The sequence below is a fragment of the Heterodontus francisci genome, chromosome 11, assembly GCF_036365525.1.
Source record: "Heterodontus francisci isolate sHetFra1 chromosome 11, sHetFra1.hap1, whole genome shotgun sequence".
NCBI lineage: Eukaryota > Metazoa > Chordata > Chondrichthyes > Heterodontiformes > Heterodontidae > Heterodontus > Heterodontus francisci.
Genome location: NC_090381.1, coordinates 83,576,204 through 83,592,756, shown reverse-complemented (window position 1 = coordinate 83,592,756; position 16,553 = coordinate 83,576,204). Strand labels below are relative to the sequence as shown.

The 16,553-nt window shown below is 45.9% G+C and overlaps 1 protein-coding gene across 1 annotated transcript in view; it reads right to left on the bottom strand.

The window, feature by feature from the left end:
• The window catches only part of ccdc39 (coiled-coil domain 39 molecular ruler complex subunit), a 147,544-nt gene that overhangs the window by 35,509 nt on the left and 95,482 nt on the right, over positions 1–16,553 (bottom strand). Inside the window, exon 12 of the mRNA XM_068041499.1 lies at positions 15,249–15,386. Coding sequence (XP_067897600.1) covers positions 15,249–15,386 — 138 coding nt within the window. The remainder of the gene's footprint in view (positions 1–15,248; positions 15,387–16,553) is intronic.

Genomic DNA, 16,553 nt, shown 5'->3' with positions numbered 1-16,553 from the left:
CTGTCTATGGAGGAGCTGAGAAAAATGGCTGAGCAATGTGGGATCACTGTACGTGGCAAGACTAGGTAGTCTGAATTCCTAAGGCTAGTGGCCAACCATTTTTCCCTTGAAACTGAAGAAGCAGAAGCAGTGTTAGAAGCAGACTCAGGCAGGGTACTGCGAGCAAAGATACAACTGGAACAAAGGAAACTTGAATTAGAAGACAGGGAAAGAGAGAGAGGGGCAGGAGAGGGAAAAAGAGAGAGCCTTCCAGAAGGAACAGGAACAGAAAGAGAGAGTCTTCCAGAAGGACCGTGAAGAAAATGAAAGACAGCAGAGAGAGAAAGACAGGAGAAGGGATGAGGGAGAGAGGAGAGAGAGAGAGAGAGAAAGAATATTCCAGAAAGAATCTGAAGAGAGAGAGCTGAAGCAGCTTGAGTTAACTAGGGGGTGACAGAGTAATCCAGTGAAAGCATGGCCAATATGGAGGAGCAGAATTCAGGGCTGGATAAAAAATTGCGAAAACTCACTCAATTAATTCCAAAATTCAATGAGCAAGATGTGGAAGCGTTTTTTTGTGTCTTTTGAGAAACTGGAAGGCAGCTAAAATGGCCAGCTGAGACCTGGTCCCTTTTAATACAAAGCAAACTAACTGGAAAAGCCCAGGAGGTTTATTCCTTGTTGCCAGATGACAGTTTGTCAAATTGTGAACTGACCAAAAATGCTGTCCTCGGGGCATATGAATTAGTACCCGAAGCCGACCGCCAAAAGTTTAGAACCCTCAGAAAGCAAGCCAATCAAACTTATCAGGAGTTTGAAAGAAGTAAGCAGCTGGCCTTTGACCAGTGGCTGAGGGTTTTAAAAATACAACTCAGCTATGAGACTCTCAGAGAAGCAGTTCTGTTAGAGGAATTTAAAAACTCTCACCCACTCTCAATAAAGACCCATGTAGAGGAGCAGCAGGTTCAGGGAGCCCGGCAAGTGGCCATTTTGGCCGATGAGTTCGCTTTAATTTATAAGTCGGTTTCCCAGGGGAGAACCTTTCCTAATCACCCCCACAAATCCGAAAAGGACAAAGAGTGGGAAGGTGATATCCGCCAGGCAGTCCTGGAAGAGAAAGGAAAGCAGGAGACACAGGGGGCCCTCCTCCAGCCAAAATGGAAGGTGCTGTGAGCAAGAGTGAGACCCGGAGATCTGTGTGCTTCCATTGTAATAAGGCAGGGCATATTAAAACTAAAGGGGAAACCGGTAGGGTTAATCAGGGCACTCCCGCTCAGTGAAGACGGGGGCCTGAGACAAAGCATAGCAGAACAAGCTATGGCTTTAACTGCAGTAAGAGTGCAACCCAGGAAGCTCACTATGGCCAGTGCAGGAAAAGTTAATAGGATTCCTGAAGGTTATCAGGGTTTTGTGTCTGAAGGCAAAGTAACCCCATACCCCTCAAGTGGGGCAAGCAAGCCCATAATGTTTCTCAGGGACACGGGCACTAGATCCCTTTTACTGGGAAAAGGCCTGACCTTTCCCCCAGAGAGTGCAATGAACACCAAAATGGTGGTGAATGGTATTGGAGGGCAGTGTATGCCTGTACCTGTACACCGGGTGCACCTGGAGTACAACCTAGTTTTGGGACCGGTGACCGTAGGGATTGTCCCTAGTTTGCCTGTGGACAGGGTTGACCTAGGTAGAGGCCTGCTTTAGGTCGGGAAAAAGAACACGACCCGAACCCGATCGAACTACAGCGGATACGAGCCGACCCGAGTCCCTCCGATTTTGCCCTGAGCCCGACCCGACCCGCACCCGCCCCGACTCAACCCGACCCGAGCCCGACCCGATTATCCCTTCACTTACCTTCCCAACACGAAACCTGCTGGAAGCTGCTGCGCATGCGCGATGATGTCATAGTGACATCACTTGCTCACTGCACAGACTCAGTTTCATCCCGGACTCCCAGCTCTGGTAAGTTTTTTAATTCCAATACTTACCAGCAGAGCACTTACCATGTGTGTCCGGCCCGACCCGACCTGGACTCGGCCCAACCTGACCAGAGCCCGAGAGCTGGCCCCGGAAGATGGGCCCGGCCCGACCCAAACCCGACACATGTCGTTGGTCCCGTCGGGTTCAGGTCGGGTAGCAGGCCTCTACTCCTAGGTAATGATCTGGCAGGGGTGAAGGTGATAGCCCCACCCCCCCCAGTCGTGAAAGAAAGACTGCAGGAGGTCAGAGAGACAGGGCAGTGGCAGGAGACAGTGCTCTGCAGTGTCCCTGAATTTGTAGTGGATCAGGCCATGATCAAACCAGCTCCACCAGAGGAGACTGCATTGGCACTGCAGGCAGATGACCATGAGGTCTGCCTGTCCAAGACCTTCTTTGGAAAGTTAGGAGACCCAGGGAATGAATTAAATGGATTATCCCTGGCTGAGGCTCAGCGAGCCGACCCAGTATTGCAAGAGTTAGCACAGGCTGCCCAGTCTGAAAGTGAAGCTGAGGGAGTCCCTGATTGCTACTATTTAAAGAATGAGGTACTGATGAGGAAATGGAGTCCTCCTCACAGACCTGAGGGCAAGGAGTGGACAGTAGTTCACCAGTTGGTGGTGCCACAGAGGTACCGGGGAGAAATATTAAGAAGGGCCCACGAGACTACAGTGGTTGTATATGCCGGTATACAAAAGACCAAAGCCCGCACAAGACAGCAGTTTGACTGGCCAAAACGCCACAAAGATGTGGTGGAGTACTGCAGGAGTTGCCACATGTGCCAGGTTAAGGGGACACCCCAACCTACAGTGAAACCTACACCACTAAGTCCTGTACTGGTGTTAGGAGGACCCTCCAGCAGAGGGCTGGTGAACTGTAAGGGACCCCCGCCGAGAACAAAAAAGGACAGGCAGGTACACGTCTAGCAAACATTTAGATAGAGAAGGGAAAAAAGTGACCAAGAGGGGAGGTTAAAGGAAGTCCGGGAAGAATCCCAGATGAAAACCCCTACTATCCGGTCAACCAACCCCGATAAATGTGAAAAGTTAGACCCCACATCCTCCTATGTAAATGCAGACTCCAGAAGCACACCGCCAGAGTTGCTAACAGCATTTACAGGAACCTACAGAGACAAAGATAGACCTCTAGGGGGCAGAGAAACCATGAGGGTGATGCCTCACCTAGTCAAAGTGTCACAGGAGAGTGCAGTCAAGTCTGCACAAATACCTACAGGTAGGAGTGTACCAGAGAACAAAGGGGAGATTAACAAAGAATCCTCCCCAACAGTCAGAGGAAAAGCACCCATCCCCTGAATCAAATGTCTTTGCATGACTCAGAGAGTTCAGAATAGACCTGCCCACTACTAACTCTCCTGAGGACAGAAAAGCGGAAATTAAAGCAGCACTGGCACCCAGAAAAGACCATTTTAATAAGCTTTAAGATTGGTGAATGAATGAGAGAAATGAATGGTTTTTCTTTCTGTATCTTATATTTCTTTCAAACCTTGTAATGAAATGCGCCGTTTTTTTTCAAATCGCATTTCGTTCCCCTGGGTGTGGAGGTGTCATGCAGGCCCACACCTGCCAAGAATGAGGCACACATTATTTCGCCACATGAACATTAAAACTTAAAATTGCTGCTGGGAGGAAAAAAGGGCCTATCACAAAGAATTGCCAGGCCCCTTGCCAGAAATACCTTTTTTGCATAGTAACAGACAGTACTTGGAACAGACAAAAGGACCACTCCCTGCTCCAATTTAATCCACAATGGACTTTTGATTACCAGACGAAGGTGGAGAGGCTAGCATTCCAGGTTAAATGCTAAGATGGCCGAATACACAAACAGACGTGGTTAGACCAGTTTAGTCACTGACTGTTGGAGTTTTTTTGAATTCCAACTTGCCACAGGAAATTTGAACTAAGAAAGCACTTTTCTCCGAGACTGAGAACATCTCTCTCCTGTCTGCTTCCATCTCTTTCTCACTGAAGACCCATTGAAGACACATGAACCCCAAAAGAGAAAAGTCTCCTACAGTGAACAAGGTTTAAGAAGAATACTGGGCCCCAATGAAAAGCAAGACTACCCACAAACAAGGACTACAGCAACCTCAAAGCACAGTAAAAAGCCCTCTTCAGAGATTGCCTCAAACTTTTTTACTTTATTTTTCTACTGCTTTTTTATGTCTCCATTTGCATGTGCGTATTGCTTATGCATGCTAGCGCGGTGCGCGGCGTGTATCCGTAGGCGTTAACCGAATTTGAATTTGTCTAATAAATGTCACTTTTCTTCTTTAAACCTGAGAAAACCTGGTTGTGCTCATTTCTTTACCTTATAATTGGAAAGTAGTGAACAAGGATTCACCAAGGGCGAGTTCAAAACACAGTGTGTTTAAAATTAAACCCTGTTACAAGAAGACCAGGTGAAGACAGTAAAAGACCCATAGACACCTTTCTCACCTGGTCATAGCACAGATTATCCCTCAATCATCTATACTCAAGAGAATACAAGTTGATTTTATGCATCCTGTCCTCCTAAATTAACCCTCAAAGCCCAGGTACACATCCTTCTAAGCCAATGCCTCCGTCCTGAGGTGTGGTGTCCAAAACTGAACACAATACACCAGATGGGGTCCAATGAGGGCTTATGGCAACTGGTTTAACTTCAGACCCTTTGTAATCCAGCCTCCTTGAGATAATGGTTAAAATTCCATTAGCCTTTTTGACTGCTGTGAACTAGCGTTATTGCTAGCTTTAATTTTCACATAGAATGGAAGACACAAAATAGTTCAAGTAATAAAGGCCATGCAATTCTAGAGTGTATCCAGGACAGTTTTCTGAAATAATGGCTGGAATTTTACGCCACCCTGACGAGTGGGATGGTGGCGGGTGGGGCGTAAAATGGAGCGAGAGGCACCGGGAGACTTTCCCGACCTGCTCTAACCTCCGCCGCCACTTTACGCAGGGTGGCGGCAGTGAAAAAAGGCCGGCGTGCCCCAGGCCAATCAAGGCCCTTAAGTGGCATGGCAAGCAGGTGTCCTGGAGCCGGGAGAAGCCGCCTAACGAAGCCAGGAGGCTCTCGAACATTTTCGGGCACCCTTTGCCCAATGGTCACCTCCACTACCCCAACCACCCTCAACACCCAACACGCCCCCCATCCCCCCAATCGACCACCTTGGCCTCGTGGGGCCCGACCAATAACCCCCGGCGAGGCAACCAAATCTTACCTGCCTTCCCGACTCCCAGGCAACTTCTTTTCATGCTGGGCTGCAGTCCCAGCAATGGCCACCGCTCCCAGTGGCACTGCTGGGACTTAGAGCTGCCGGCTGCTGATTGGCCGGCAGCTCTATTAGGTGGGACTTCCTACCTCAAGTAGGTGGAAGTCCCGCCTCACACAAATTGAAGCCCGGGGACCTGCAAAATACAGGTTGGATCCCCAGGTGAGGCGGAAGCTGGTTTGCCACCGACTTTTCAGTCGGTGGCCAGTTCCCAATCACCTACCGTGAAATTCCAGCCAATGTGTTTTAGAATCAACAAGGGAACAGGCCATACTAGATTTAGCAATGTGTAATAAGTTAAAGAAATGAATAATCTGACAGTGAGGAAGCATCTTGCAAACAGTGACAATAACACAATAGAGTTTGACATTAAGTATGAGAAGAAGAAAGATCACACAAACAAAGGTTTTAAACTTAAGTAAGGCTGACTTTGAAGGAATGAGATGTAAGCTGTACACATTGAACTGGGCTGAGCTGTTAACAGATAAAACTACAGGAAAACAGTGGGGTGTACTCGTTAGTGGGATGTACAATACAAGAGCAATAAATAGCCATACAAAGGAAAAGTTCCACTTGTACTGTCAAGCAACCATGGTCAATATGAGGTAAGATGAATTATAAAACTAAAAGAAATGGCTTACTCAGAATCACAGAATTGTTACAGCAAAGAAGGAGGCCATTTGGCCCATGGTGCGTGCACCAGCTCTCCAAATGATGAATTCACTTTGTGCCATTCCCCCTCCTTCTCCCCGTAACCCTGCACATTCTTCCTTTTCAGATAACAGTCTAATTCTCTTTTGAATGCTTCAATTGAACCTGCGTCCACCACACTCTTAAGCAGTGCATTCCAGACCTTAACCACTTGCTGCGTGAAAGTTTTCCTCATGTTGCTTTTGCTTCTTTTACCAATTACTTTAAATCTGTTCTCTCTCGTTCTCGATCCATTCACGAGTGGGAACAGTTTCTCCTGATTTTGTCCAGATGCCTCATGATTTTGAATACCTCTATCAAATCTCCTCTTAGCCTTCTTTTCTCCAAGGAAAACAGTCCTAACTTCTCCAATCTATCTTCATAACTGAAGTTGCATTCTCTCCAATACCTTCACATCCTTCCTCAAGTGCAGTGCCCAGAACTGGATGCAGTACTCCAGCTGAGGCCGAACTAGTGTCTTATACAAGTTCAACATAACCTCCTTGCTCTTGTACTCTATGCCTTTATTAATAAAGCCTACAAATGTCTAGAAAAGTGGAAATCTAGCAAGTTGGAAGAAATATAGAAAGCAACAATGGGATGCAAAGAAAAAAAACTTGCATTTATATTGTGCCTTTCGCGACCACCAGACATCTCAAAGCGCTTTACAGCCAATGAAGTAATTTTTGAAGTGTAGTCATTGTTGTAATGCAGGAAATGCAGCAGCCAATGCACACACTGCAAACTCCCACAAACTGCAATGTGATAAAGACCAGATAATCTGTTTTGTGATATCGATTCAGGGATAAATATTCTTCGAAATTGTGCCATGGGATCTTTTACATCCACCTGAGCAAGAAAATGGAGCCTCGGTTTAACATCTCATTTGAAAGATGGCACCTTTGACAGTGTCAGCCTTGATTTTTGTGCTCAAGTCCTACAATGGGGCTTGAACCTAGAAACCTGTGATTCAGTCAAGAGTGCTACCCATTGAGCCACAGCTGAAACTGAAGAAAGTATTAGGAGCTGCAAAAAGGAATATGAAAAAACCTGCACATAATCAAGAGGGTAATAATAGAAGTTTTTATAAATATATTAAGAGTAAGAGAGTGGCTTAGAGTGATATGATCCCAAGAAACACTGACATAGATGATATCACAATAGATAACAAAGAAATGACAGATTTATTAAACAAGTACTTTGTATCTGTTTTCACAATAGAGAAAGGGGATAAAATGCCAGTGATAGAAGGGAGGCTGAAAATAGATCAAGAGGAAGAACGTATTGTATTTAATATTAATTTACAAAATAGTACTGAAGAAAATAATGGGACTTACAACAATATATTTATATAGCACCATTAATGTAATAAAACATCCCAAGGCGCTTTAAAAAACAAAGTATGACACCGAGCTACAGAAGGAGATATTAGGTCAGATGACCAAAAGCTTGGTCAAAGTGGTAGGTTTTAAGGAGTGTCATAAAGGAAGTGAGCGAGATGGAGGGAGGGTATTCCAAAGCCTGGGGCCTAGGCAACTGAAGGCATAGCCACCAATGGTAGAGTGATGAAATAAGGGATGCACAAGATGCCAGAATTAGAGGAGTGCAGATATCTTGGAGGGTTGTGAGACTGGAGGAGATTACAGAGATAGGGAGGGGTGAGTCCATGGAGGTTTTTGAAAACAAGGATGAGGATTTTAAATTCAAGACATTGCTTGACCAGGAGCTAATGTAGGTCAGCAAGCACAGGGATAATAGGGGAATGGGATTTGGTGCAAGTTAAGATATGGGCAGCAGACTTTTGGATGACCTCAAGTTTACTGAGAGTGGATGTGGATGCCGCCTGCTAGGGCAGCATTTGTTACCCATCCCTAATTGCCCTTGAGAAGGTGGTGGTGAGCTGCCTTCTTGAACCGCTGCAGTCCACGTGGGGTAAGTACACCAACAGTGCTGTTAGGAAGGGAGTTCCAGGATTTTGACCCAGCGACAGTGAAGGAACGGCGATATAGTTCCAAATCAGGATGGTGTGTGACTTGGAGGGGAACTTGCAGGTGGTGGTGTTCCCATGCATTTGCTGCCCTTGTCCTTCTAGTTGGTAGAGGTCGTGGGTTTGGAAGGTGCTGTCTAAGAAGCCTTGGTGCGTTGCTGCAGTGCATCTTGTAGATTGTACACACTGCTGCCATTGTGCGTCGGTGGTGGAGGGAGTGAATGTTTGTGGATGGGAAGCCAATCAAGCGGGCTGCTTTGTCCTGAATGGTGTCGAGCTTCTTGAGTGTTGTTGGAGGCACCCATCCAGGCAAGTGGAGAGTATTCAATCACACTCCTGACTTGTGCCTTGTAGATGGTGGACAGGCTTTGGGGAGTCAGGACATGAGTTACCCACCGCAGGATTCCTAGCCTCTGACCTGCTCTTGTAGCCAAGGTATTGATATGGCTACTCCAGTTCAGTTTCTGGCCAATGGTAGCCCCTAGGATGTTGATAGTGGGGGATTCAGCGATGGTAATGGCATTGAATGTCAAGGGGAGATGGTTATCTCTTGTTGGAGATGGTCATTGCCTGGCATTTGTGTGGCGCGAATGTTACTTGCCACTTATCAGCCCAAGCCTGGATATTGTCCAGGTTTGCTGCATTTCTGCACGGACTGCTTCAGTATCTGAGGGGTTGCAAATGGTGCTGAACATTGTGCAATCATCAGCGAACATCCCCACTTCTGACCTTACGACTGAAGGTAGGTCATTGAAGAAGCAGCTGAAGATGGACCTAGGGGTCACTACCCTGAGAAACTCCTGCAGTGATGTCCTGGAACTCAGATGATTGACCTCCAACAACCACAACCATCTTCCTTTGCGTTAGGTATGACTCCAACCAACGGACAGTTTTCCCCCTGATTCCCATTGACTCCAGTTTTGCTAGGGCTCCTTGATGTCATACTCGGTCAAATGCAGCCTTGATGTCAACGGCATTCTCACCTCACCTCTTGAGTTCAGCTCTTTTGTCCATGTTTGAACCAAGGCTGTGATGAGGTCAGGAGCTGAGTGGCCCTGGCAGATCCCAAACTGAATGTCAATGAGCAGGTTATTGCTAAGCAAGTGCTGCTTAATGGCACTGTTGATGACACCTTCCATCACTTTACTGATGATTGAGAGTAGACTGATGGGGCGGTAATTGGCCGGGTTGGACTGGTCCTGCTTTTTGTGTATAGGACATACCTGGGCAATTTTCCACATTGCCAGGTAGATGCCAGTGTTGTAGCTGTACTTGGAACAGCTTGGCTTGGGGCGCGGCAAGTTCTGGAGCATAGGTCTTCAGCCGGAATATTGTCAGGGCCCATAGCCTTTGCAGTATCCAGTGTCTTCAGTCGTTTCTTGATATCACGTGGGGTGAATCGAGTTGGCTGATGTCGGGCATTGCTAGATCTGTTCGAAATCTAATCTACTTAGCATGGTGGTAGTGCCACACAACACGATGGAGGCTATCCTCAATGTGAAGGTGGGTCTTCTTCTCCACAAGCACTGTGTGGTGGTCACCTCTACCAATACTGTCATGGACAGCTGCATCTGCAATAGGCAGATTGGTGAGGACAAGGTCAAGCATGTTTTTCCCTCACCTCCTGCCGCAGACCCAGTCTAGCAGCTTTGTCCTGGAGGACTTGACCACCAATGGTGCTACCGAGCCACTGTTGCTAATGGACATTGAAGTGCCCCTACCCAGAGTACATTTTGTGCCTTTGCCACCCTTAGTGCTTCCTCCAAGTGATGTTCAAGATGGAGGAGTACTGATTCATCAGCTAAGGGTGGGGGGGGGAGGGGCAGTAATCAACAGGAGGTTTCCTTGCCCATGCTTAAGCTGATGCCATGAGACTCAGAATTAATGTTGAGGATTCCCAGGGCAATTCCCAACTGTATACCACTGTGCCTAGGTTGTTGCCTGGTGGTCCATCTGGTTTCATTCCTTATTGACTTTGTAGTAGTTTGATACAACTGAGTGGCTTGCTAGGCCATTTCTGAGGGCAGTTAAGAGTCAATCACATTGTTGTGGGTCTGGAGTCACATGTAAGCCAGACCACGTAAGGACAGCAGATTTCCTTCCCTAAAGGACATTTGTGAACCAAGTGGGTTTTTACAACAATGGTTTCATGGCCACCATGAGACTAGTTTTTAATTTGAGATTTAATTCAAATTCTACTTTTCACCGTGGTGGGATTCAAACCCATGTCCCCAGAGCAATACCCTGGGTCTCTCGGTTACAAGTCCAGCAACAATGCCACTATGCCACCACCTCCCCTGTGTTAGTAAAAGAACATTTAGGGGAAAGTGATCATTGTATCATAAGGTTTAGGCTGACTATAGAAAAGGACAAAGAACAATCCACAGTATGAATAATTAACTGGGGAAAAGCCAACTTCTGTAGCTAAGAACGGATCTGGGACGAATAAATTGGAGACAAAGGCTGGCAGGAAAAACGGTAGCTAACCAATGGGCTACCTTCAAAGAAGAGATAGTTTGGGCACAGCCAAGGTAGGTTCCCTCGAAGGGGAAAGTTAAGGTAAACAAATGCAGAGCTCCCTGGATAGCAAAAGAGATAGAGATTAAGATAAAGAAGAAAAAGAGTGCTTATGACACACGAAAACAAGAAATAGGGACAGAAGTAGACCATATGGCCGTTCGAGCCTGCTCCGCCATTCAATATGATCATGGCTGATCTTGTGCTTCAGTTCCACTTTCCTGCCCACTCCCCATATCCCTTTATTCCCTGCGAGAGCAAAAATCTATCTATCCCAGTATTCAATAATGGAGCATCCACAACCCTCTGGGGTAGAGAATTCCAAAGATTCACAACCCTTTCAGTGCAGTAATTTCTCCTCATCTCAGTCCTGAATGATCATCCCTTATCCTGAAACTGTGTCCCACATTCTAGATTCCGTGACCAGCGGAAACATTCACCTTCGATCCTTTCAAGCCCTTTCAGAATCTAGTATGTCTCAATTAGATCGCCTCTCATTCTTCTAAACTCCAGAGAATATAGGCCCAATTTACTCAGCTTTTTTTCCAAAAATATACTTTATTCATAAAAATCTGTAAGAAAAATACATTGTAAAACAGTTCAAAATAGTTCCAAGTTGACATTCCAGAAAGTGCAAAAGAAATCAGTTTTCTTCAATACAGAACGTAAGTTGCCTCACAACCCTTCCATTCCATTTTGTGCACAATGTACATTTGCATTAGACAGCAAAACTATATTTTGGTGCATACAGCCTGAGGTGTTTTACACAAGTTCCTGCCCCTTGGTTTACTATGGCAGGAGGACTTTACACGGTGGCCTTTCCCCATTGAGCCTTTGCGGCGCCTGCCCCAAGTTTAAGTGCATCCCTCAGCATGTAGTCCTGGACCTTGGAATGTGCCAGTCTGCAAAACTCGGTCGTGGACAACTTTTTGCACTGGAAGACCAACAAGTTTTGGGCAGACAAAGCGCGTCTTTCACCGAGTTGATGGTCCTCCAGCAGCAGCTGATGTTTATCTCGGTATGCACCCCTGGGAACAGACCGTAGAGCATAGACTCCTGTGTTACAGAGCTGCTCAGGTTGAACCTCGACAAAAGCCACTGCATCTCTTTCCACACTTGCTTTGCAAAAGCACATTCCAGATGGAGGTGGGCAACTGTCTCTTCCCCACCACAGCTACCTCGAGGACAGCATGCCGAGGCGGTGGGATTCCGGGCATGCAGGAAGGATCTGACGGGGAGGGCCCTCCTCACCACCAGCCAAGCTACACCTTGGTGCTTGTTTGAAAGTTCTGGTCCTGAGGCATTCTGCCAAATGGCTTTGGCTGTCTGCTCTGGGAGCCATCTGACAGGATCCACCATCTCCTTTTCCCATAGGGCCTTGAGGACATTCCATGCAGAACACTGCCTGATGGATTTGCTGTCAAAGGTGTTTTTCTGCACAAACTTTTCCACGAAGGGTAGATGGTACGGCATGGTCCATCTGGATGGAGCGTACCACGTCAATGTGGCCAAACCCATCCTTTGCAACACCAGGGACAGATAGAACCTCAGCGCGTAGTGACACTTGGTATTTGCTTACTGGGGTTCTACGCACAGCTTGATGCAGCCACACACAAAGGTGGCCATCAGGATGAAGGCAACGTTGGGTATGTTTTTTCCCCCTTTATCTAAAGGTTTGAACATCATGTCCCTCCGGACACAGTCCATTTTGGATCTCCAGATAAAGCGGAAGATGGCTCAGGTGACCACCACGGCGCAGGAGTGGGGTATGGGCCAGACCTGCGCCACATACAGCAACAACATGAGCGCCTCGCACCTGATGACCAGGTTCTTACCTGCAACGGAGAGAGAACGCTGTCCCACATGCTCAGTTTATGGTGTACCATGGCTACTTGCTCCTTCCAGGTTTTGGCACATGCCCCGGCTACTCCGAACGATATCCCCAGCACCTTCAGGTAGACTGACCTGACGGTGAAGGGGACAAAGGATCGATTAACCCAGTTCCCAAAGAACTTGGCTTTGCTCTTGCTGTGATTTACTGTGGCTCCAGAGGCCAGTTCGAACTGGTCACAGATGCTCATCAGCCTGCAAACGGATGGCAGATCCGAGCAGAAGACAACGATGTAGATAGCGGGAGGTAGAGGAGCAGATATGTAGACAGATTTTGGAAAGATGTAAAGGTAACAGGGTTGTAGTGGTGGGTGATTTTAACTTCCCCTATATTGACTGGGACTCACTTAGTGCTAGGGGCTTGGATGGGTTAGAATTTGTAAGGAGCATCCAGGAGGGTTTCTTGAAACAATATGTAGATAGTCCAACTTGGGAAGGGGCCGTACTGGACCTGGTATTGGAGAATGAGCCCGGCCAGGTGGTCGAAGTTTCAGTCGGGGAGCATTTCGGGAACAGTGACCATAATTCCATAAGTTTTAAGGTACTTGTGGATAAGGATAAGAGTAGTCCTCGGGTGAAGGTGCTAAATTGGGGGAAGGCTAATTATAACAATATTAGGCAGGAACTGAAGAATTTAGATTGGGGGCGGCTGTTTGAGGGTAAATCAACATCTGACATGTGGGAGTCTTTCAAATGTCAGTTGATTAGAATCCAGGACCAGCATGTTCCGATGAGGAAGAAGGAAAAGTTTGGCAAGTTTCGGGAACCTTGGATAACGCGGGATATTGTGAGCCTAGTCAAAAAGAAAAAGGAAGCATTCGTAAGGGCTGGAAGGCTAGGAACAGACGAATCCCTTGAGGAATATAAAGACAGTAGGAAGGAACTTAAGCAAGGAGTCAGGAGGGCTAAAAGGGGTCATGAAAAGTCATTGGCAAACGGGATTAAGAAAAATCCCAAGGCTTTTTATACGTATATAAAGAGCAAGAGGGTAACTAGGGAAAGGGTTGGCCCACTCAAGGACAGAGAAGGGAATCTGAGTGTGGAGCCAGAGGAAATGGGCGAGGTACTAAATGAGTACTTTGCATCAGTATTCACCAAAGAGAAGGACTTGGTGGATGATGAGCCTGGGGAAGGGAGTGTAGATAGTCTCAGTCATCTCATTATCAAAAAGGAGGAGGTGTTGGGTGTCGCCCCCGAATCTCTCTCTCCCCCAACCTTCTCTCACCCCACTCTCTCTCCCCCATCTCCCTCCCTCCCTCTCCCTCTCTCTCCCCCTCTCTCTTCCCCCCACTCTTTCTCTCACTCCCCACACTCTATTTCTCTCCCCACTCTCTATCTTCCCCCCTCTCTCTCTACCCACCACTCTCGCTCTCTCCCCTCCACTCTCTCTCTTCCCCCCCTCCCCCACTCTCTCTCCCCCCGCCCCGCTCTCTCTCTCTCTCTGTCCCCACTCTCTCTCAGTCACCTTTTGGAAGATGGGATAAATGATGGCATATGCGAGGATCACAATATCCAGTTCATATATGGGCGGGGTCTCATTGTTACAACCCCCACCCAGATATGTTATTCTACATCTGGATATTGAGCAGTGAAGGTAAGATTCTGAATGTGAGAGTGTGGGTTTGTTTAGAAGAGAGACTGGCGTTGCTAACGCAAGAGAATATTTGAGGTCAACCCAAAAGTTTAGAACAGCATGTAATTCCAATAAGCATGCTATTTTCACGTCCTATACCTTGCTTATGTAATTCTTTTTTTTTGTATCAATATTAGTTTATTTGGAATAGTTTTTACAACTTTCTTTCATGCATAGTTATGCTCATCTTTAATTTGTGTATCTTATTCTGGATCCCATAAAGTTCTGAGTGCATTGATGCTATTGTCTTATATTGCTACATTTTGTACCTTCTCTGCATCATGGAGGTTGTACTATCTCACCATAAAGGTACTCATGTCACCCTTCCTCTGTGGCCCTGAACATATTTCTCCTCAAATTACTTTGCTTATCAGCACTTGCAGGACCTTGATGTCAAAACAATTTTTTCCTCCCGGCATTTAGGCATTTTTCCATTGCCTGCACCCTACACAGCATGACCATAATGTCTGACATTTTTAAAGCCATATATTTCCATAATTTCACAAAAGTTCCAATGGTTCTGGTAAAAAAAATATGGTTTTTGTGATGTCAGCGAAACAGGATGTCAGACTGTGGGTTTCTTTTTGCCTTATAGTATTCCATATGCCTGAAAGTTAAGGCCTGCATTAATGCTGACATTGATCTGGTTCCTCTGAGGTACAAAAGAACGCCTCGGTAACTCAGATTTTTCCTGATCTTTGTTCACTGTTCTCTTCAGATAACATAACCAAAATCAGAAATTCTCTAAGCTGGCCAATCAGGAGCACACCCCGTGTCCTCTCACCCTGTGTCACCATGGTATACAAGTGTACCACTCTATCGTATTTGAAAAATCAATAAAATTACAGTAAATGCTGAGAGAGCTGTTTCTCTCCTTGTTGCTGTATGACAAACAGCATTTGTTAGATTTTTGAGGGTTGCTAAAGGATGCACTGAGTTCTTCACCTGACCCATTAACATAACAGCTCCAGGGACCTGGGTTCGATTCTGGGTACTGCCTATGCGGAGTTTGCAAGTTCTCCCTGTGACCGCGTGGGTTTTCGCCGGGTGCTCCAGTTTCCTCCCACAGCCAAAAGACTTGCAGGTTGATAGGTAAATTGGCCATTATAAATTGCCCCTAGTATAGGTAGGTGGTAGGGGGATATAGGGACAGGTGGGATTAGTGTAGGATTAGTATAAATGGGTGGTTGATGGTTGGCACAGACTCGGTGGGCCAAAGGGCCTGTTTCAGTGCTGTATCTCTAAATAAACAAATAAATAAAATAAATAACGATGTGAACCAATGCAATTGCCCATTCTTATCTTACTTGCTCAGCGAGTTTGTTCTTTTTTAGCTCCTTTTCTCCAGTATCAATATGTAGATGGATGTCTTCTATTTTACTGGTCAATTCAGTTTTTTCTTCTCTGCATTTATCCAGCTGTCTCCTTAAATGCTGAATATCATTCTGCAGGGCAGGGAACAAATTGTAAACTGATGAGAGGACTGTTGTGCATGTGATCCAGCCAGTGCAAGATAATGTTTGTATAATCTACAACATTTTAACTTTCAGATAGTGCACCAAATGCAATCATTAAACTTTTGACTTTTAAAATGCTGCATTTTCTGCCATGAAAACTGGAAAATAATGAGTTCTTAAAAAACTTGCTAAAGTTCAGAATAACAGCAATCATTTTAATTAAAGAAAGCTTGTTTATCTACAAAGTAACTTATAAGCAAGGTTTGCTTATTTTTTATTTTTGCAATTATATCTGATAGAGACAACTGGAGGGATTCTGTAATGGATGGTCTAGAGGAGAAAGCAGGATGGGAATAATTCAGCAGCGACATTTTGCTGGTGAAAATATTGGTGCTTAAAGAATAAGGGCTATCGATTGGGCCTTTCCTTCACCTATGTTTCTGGATCTCTACTAATGGTACATCCAGCTATAGGATGTCACCAGAACTGCTCTTCATCATATTTCTTCTTTTCTTGTCATCCAATGAGGAAAAGGGAGGGAATGTTATTCGAAGACCTGTCCACAACAACAATGACAACTTGTATTTATATAACATCTTTAAAATAAAGTTCTAAAGCGCTTCACAGAGCATTATTAAGCAAAATTTGACACCAAGCCACATGAGGAGATATTAGGGCAAATGGCCAAAAGCTTGGTCAAAGAGATAGGTTTTATGGAATGTCTTAAAGAAGGAAAGAGATAGAAAGGCAGAGAGGTTTAGGGAGGGAATTCCAGAACTTAGGGCAGCTGAAGGCATGGCCACCAATGGTGAAGATATTAAAATTGAGGATGCTCAAGAGGCCAGATTTTGATGAGTGCAGATATCTCAAAGGGTTGTGCTTCTGGAAGAGATTACAGAGATAGGTAGGGGAATTGCCATGGATGGATTGAAAAACGTGGATGATAGTTTTAGAGTTGAGACATTGCTTAACCAGGAGTCAGTGCAGATCAGAGAACACAGGGGTGATGTTAAACCGGACCTGGTATGATTAAGGACACAGGCAGCAGAGTTTTGGATGAGTTCACTTCCCGAAAAATTTTAGACATAAAATTGGAACCTTGATCCGAATGGATCTCAATCGGTAATCCATACCGAGTGAAGAACTGGGTTAACT